This window comes from Sinocyclocheilus anshuiensis, unplaced genomic scaffold, assembly GCF_001515605.1.
Source record: "Sinocyclocheilus anshuiensis isolate Anshui unplaced genomic scaffold, SAMN03320099.WGS_v1.1 scaffold183, whole genome shotgun sequence".
NCBI lineage: Eukaryota > Metazoa > Chordata > Actinopteri > Cypriniformes > Cyprinidae > Sinocyclocheilus > Sinocyclocheilus anshuiensis.
The window spans coordinates 4,584,719-4,588,614 of record NW_015548309.1 but is presented as its reverse complement, the minus strand read 5'-3'; the positions used below and the strand labels follow the sequence as shown (position 1 = coordinate 4,588,614).

General features: G+C 35.7%; 1 protein-coding gene across 1 annotated transcript in view; it reads left to right on the top strand.

Annotated features, from left to right (window-relative positions):
* Positions 1–3,896, top strand: part of LOC107656393 (ataxin-7-like protein 1) — an 18,814-nt gene that overhangs the window by 12,765 nt on the left and 2,153 nt on the right. The window contains exons 8-10 of the mRNA XM_016444246.1: positions 1,315–1,474; positions 1,594–1,715; positions 2,824–3,478. Coding sequence (XP_016299732.1) covers positions 1,315–1,474; positions 1,594–1,715; positions 2,824–3,478 — 937 coding nt within the window. The remainder of the gene's footprint in view (positions 1–1,314; positions 1,475–1,593; positions 1,716–2,823; positions 3,479–3,896) is intronic.

Below are 3,896 nucleotides of genomic sequence, written 5' to 3'. Positions count from 1 at the left end.
TTGTATTTACAACACTGTTCCAGAACAGTTCAACCCAAATATTCAGATGTGTGCAGCACATTTTGCGGAGGAGGAGGACTGTTTCCTGGGAGAGTAGCCTACAAAGTGTCTGTTTCTATAAAGTGGGGCAGCCAAATAATGTTATTTTTAGCAACGTCATATGACCCCTTTAAAATAATGCTGAAATAAATATTTTCACTATCATATATCACATATTATCACTGTGATAGTATTAGGGCTGTTGCGATAACCACAATATCGCAATACTGCAATACCGCGCTATTGACGAGCAAACCGCAGAGGAATGCAAGAACCGCAGCAACCGCGATTTTTGCATGTTTTCTTTTTTCGTAAGGTTATGCCCTACTATTGAGCCACTCCAAATTACCGCAAGGGAAATTCCCTCACCGCCACAGCCCTAGATAGTATGATGATGAATATTAATATTAGAAGGGCAACTTAAAAAAGAAAATTTGAAATGTTGCTTGACAACTAACTGAAATAAAATAAGTTTAAGTTGAAGTACTAAAACTATGAAAATAGAAAAAAAACTAAATAAAATATTAATAAATAAAATAAAACAAAATGGAAAAATAAAAAAAGCAAAAGTACATAAAAAATTACTAAAACTTAAAAAAGAAAACATAAAACAAAAACTAATTCAAAACATTAATAAATACTAAAATGGTATTTGTGACCCTGGAGCACAAAAGCAGTCTTAAGTCGCTGGGGTATATTTGTAGCAATAGCCAAAAATACATTGTATGGGTCAAAATGATAGATTTTTCTTTTATGCCAAACTCATTAGGATATTAAGTAAAGATCATGTTCCATGAAGATATTTTGTAAATTTCCTACTGTAAATATATAAAAACTTAATTTTTGATTAGTAATATGCATTGCTAAGAACTTCATTTGGACAACTTTAAAGGTGATTTTCTCTGTATTTAGATTTTTTTGCACCCTCAGATTCCAGATTTTCAAATAGTTGTATCTCGGCCAAATATTGTCCTGTTCTAACAAACCATACATCAATTGAAGGCTTATTTATTCAGCTTTCAGATGGTGTATACATCTCAATTTCAAAAAATTGACTCTTATGACTGGTTTTGTGCTCCAGGGTCACATATAAATAATACAAAACTAACCATGGTCATTTGTCTATATTGTGTGCATAGAATGAGTTTGGCCCTTAAAAAATAAATATCATAATAGTAAAGTATATAAATAATAATAAAATATAACTTACTTGATTAAAAAAACGAGAATCAGAAGAATGTTTTTCCTCGAGTGTCATCAGTCTTTTATTTGCAGAGCGTCTGGTGCAGTCGTGTTCAGCTCTGCGCCTGTTCCTCCTCCTGAACCTGTGCCCGGCTGGCAGCGTCTGTCCAGCGATGAAGGAGAAACTGACCTCCCTGAGGAGTCCGAGAGGCTGCTGTGCCACTATTCTCCACAGCACCCGCGACCCCTGAGCGTGAGCTGAGCCAAACCACTACATTACAAAACATTTGGCCCATTTTGGGACCCTGTATATTAAAAAGCATTTTAAAAATGGAGTAATATAACGTGGCACCTCATTCTGTCTTGTCTTAGTGCTGTGCGTTCAGCAGTCGGTTGATGGGACGGGGTCACTACGTGTTCGATAGGCGGTGGGACCGGGTGCGGCTGGCGCTCCACTGCATGGTGGAAAAACACGTCAACTCTCTCATGTGGAGGTGAGCGTCCCGCATGACCCACAGTTACATGTTTGTCTGTCTGCTCGCACAATTATTGCTTATGAATTTATGGGTGGATATGTTCTGTTCACTTTTTTCCATAATAGGGTGAATCTCACAAATGCTTTCAAATATTGGGGTTGTATTTCACTCCAAAATCACCAAAAAAAACTGCATTAAGAAAGTAAGGACTTGTTACAGCTATTTTTTTTTATTTGGACATTATTTTCATTAACAGTTATTCAATTATTATTAATAGTAATAATAACAATTATAATATTACAATTTATATTTAATAATGCTATACAAATATAACCAGTTTAAAATGTTGCAATGCACAAATCTGACTGAACCTCAAAATAGGCTTCATTTTCTTTATGCTAAATATTATTTTCACCAAAATATCATAAGACATTAAATATATTTTGAATTAAGAAAAAAAATCAAATCAAGATTCTGACATTTATTGTCATGATGTTTTATTTTTTATGACATTATTAAACAAATCATTAAACATAAATTATTATTATTTTTATTAATAATAGTTTTTAAACATCATTAAACTGAGTAAAGTCATTAAATATGATTGTTAATTGATAGTAAATAATAAATAAACAATAAAAAAATCATTCTTATTAAACATTGTCATGGTGGTTTAGCACATTTACAAATATATTTTTATTTAATAATAATTAAATTAATAATTAATATTTTTACAATTATTATTCTGTAATATCTGACATAATTCATGTTTAATAATAATAATAATAAATATTAAATAATAATAATACAGCTATAAATAATATATATATATAAAAAATATAACTTCACGAAAATAATATTGCTTCATTTTCTTTATGCAAAATATGATTTTTCTTTTTTTTTTCTTTTTTTTATTTGGTGAGGTTTTTCTCATAAGCCTTTAATTTGGGCTGAAATGAATTAAGTGAATGTTAACGGCTTCAGTTGAGCTGTGTAGTTGTAGTGCTTGAATGGCTTTACAAAGGCACAAACGTTTTCTTTCACTCAGTAACCACACAACATTTAGGTTAACATGCCACATGGTTTCCTACCACACACTGGTGATGTCATATCCTGTTTCTCACAGGAAAGTCCCCCTAGCGGTGGAGAGCGTGACAAGCCCGACTGAAGTTTCTCCCCTCGGCTCTCCGTTCGTCTCCAACCACACGCTCACAGCTCCTCTGGACGGCGTCTCCATAGTCTCATACTCCACCTCTTTCTCCCATAACGGAGGTGGGGTTTTCTGCATCCGGGACCCCGAACCCAGACCCAGACCACAGCGGAATAAACCGGCCAAGCCGCCCAAAGCCTCAGGGGACGGAACAGGATCTAAAAAGCGGAAAGCGCCTCCCACCTCTGAGTCACGAAAGAGCGGGACCAGCGGGAACAGCTACCATCTGCCACTGGGTGCGGCGCACATCAGTAACGGGACGGCGGCCCTTAGCGTGCGGGCCAAGCAACGGCCGGGGGGCCAGGGGCCGAGGGACCAAGACAGGGACGGGAGCGTGGAGCTGTCCCTCCCGCAAGCGCTCACCGGGGATCACGGGGGCGTCTCGTCCCACAGCCCGCTGCCCTACGGATCCTCTGATGGGAGGAAGAGGAAGAGCTCTGGATCGAGCGCCGGCAGCGACAAACCCAGCAAAAGCACCAAATCCACAGGACTGGATGGGATATTCAGGAAGAGCAGCAGCGGTTTGCTGTCGTCAGTCGCCGAATTGCCCCACAGCGCCCTCCCCAGACAGGTAAAACAGACGCCAGAGTGAATTTTCAGCATGACACGATGTTAAAAAATGCAGCAATGTATCTTTATAGACCCCTCAAAGAGATTCAGATTTTTTTTTCATGTTGGTTTTTCCACTGAAAAACACTCATTCAATCAATATGACATAAGATATATTAAGGAATAATATATTATAAAATACAACATTTTTTTTTTTTTAAATATCTTATAAAATATTAAAGAATTTCAATATGTGATTTGCAGGCCTGGAAAAGATTTTTTAATTTTTTTAATAGTTTTTAGTTTTTTATAATATATATTTTTAATTAAAAATATATATATATTTTTAAATAAAGTAGAAAATGTTTTTTTAATATATCTATCTATCTATCTATCTATCTATATCTATATATATATATATATATATATATATATATATA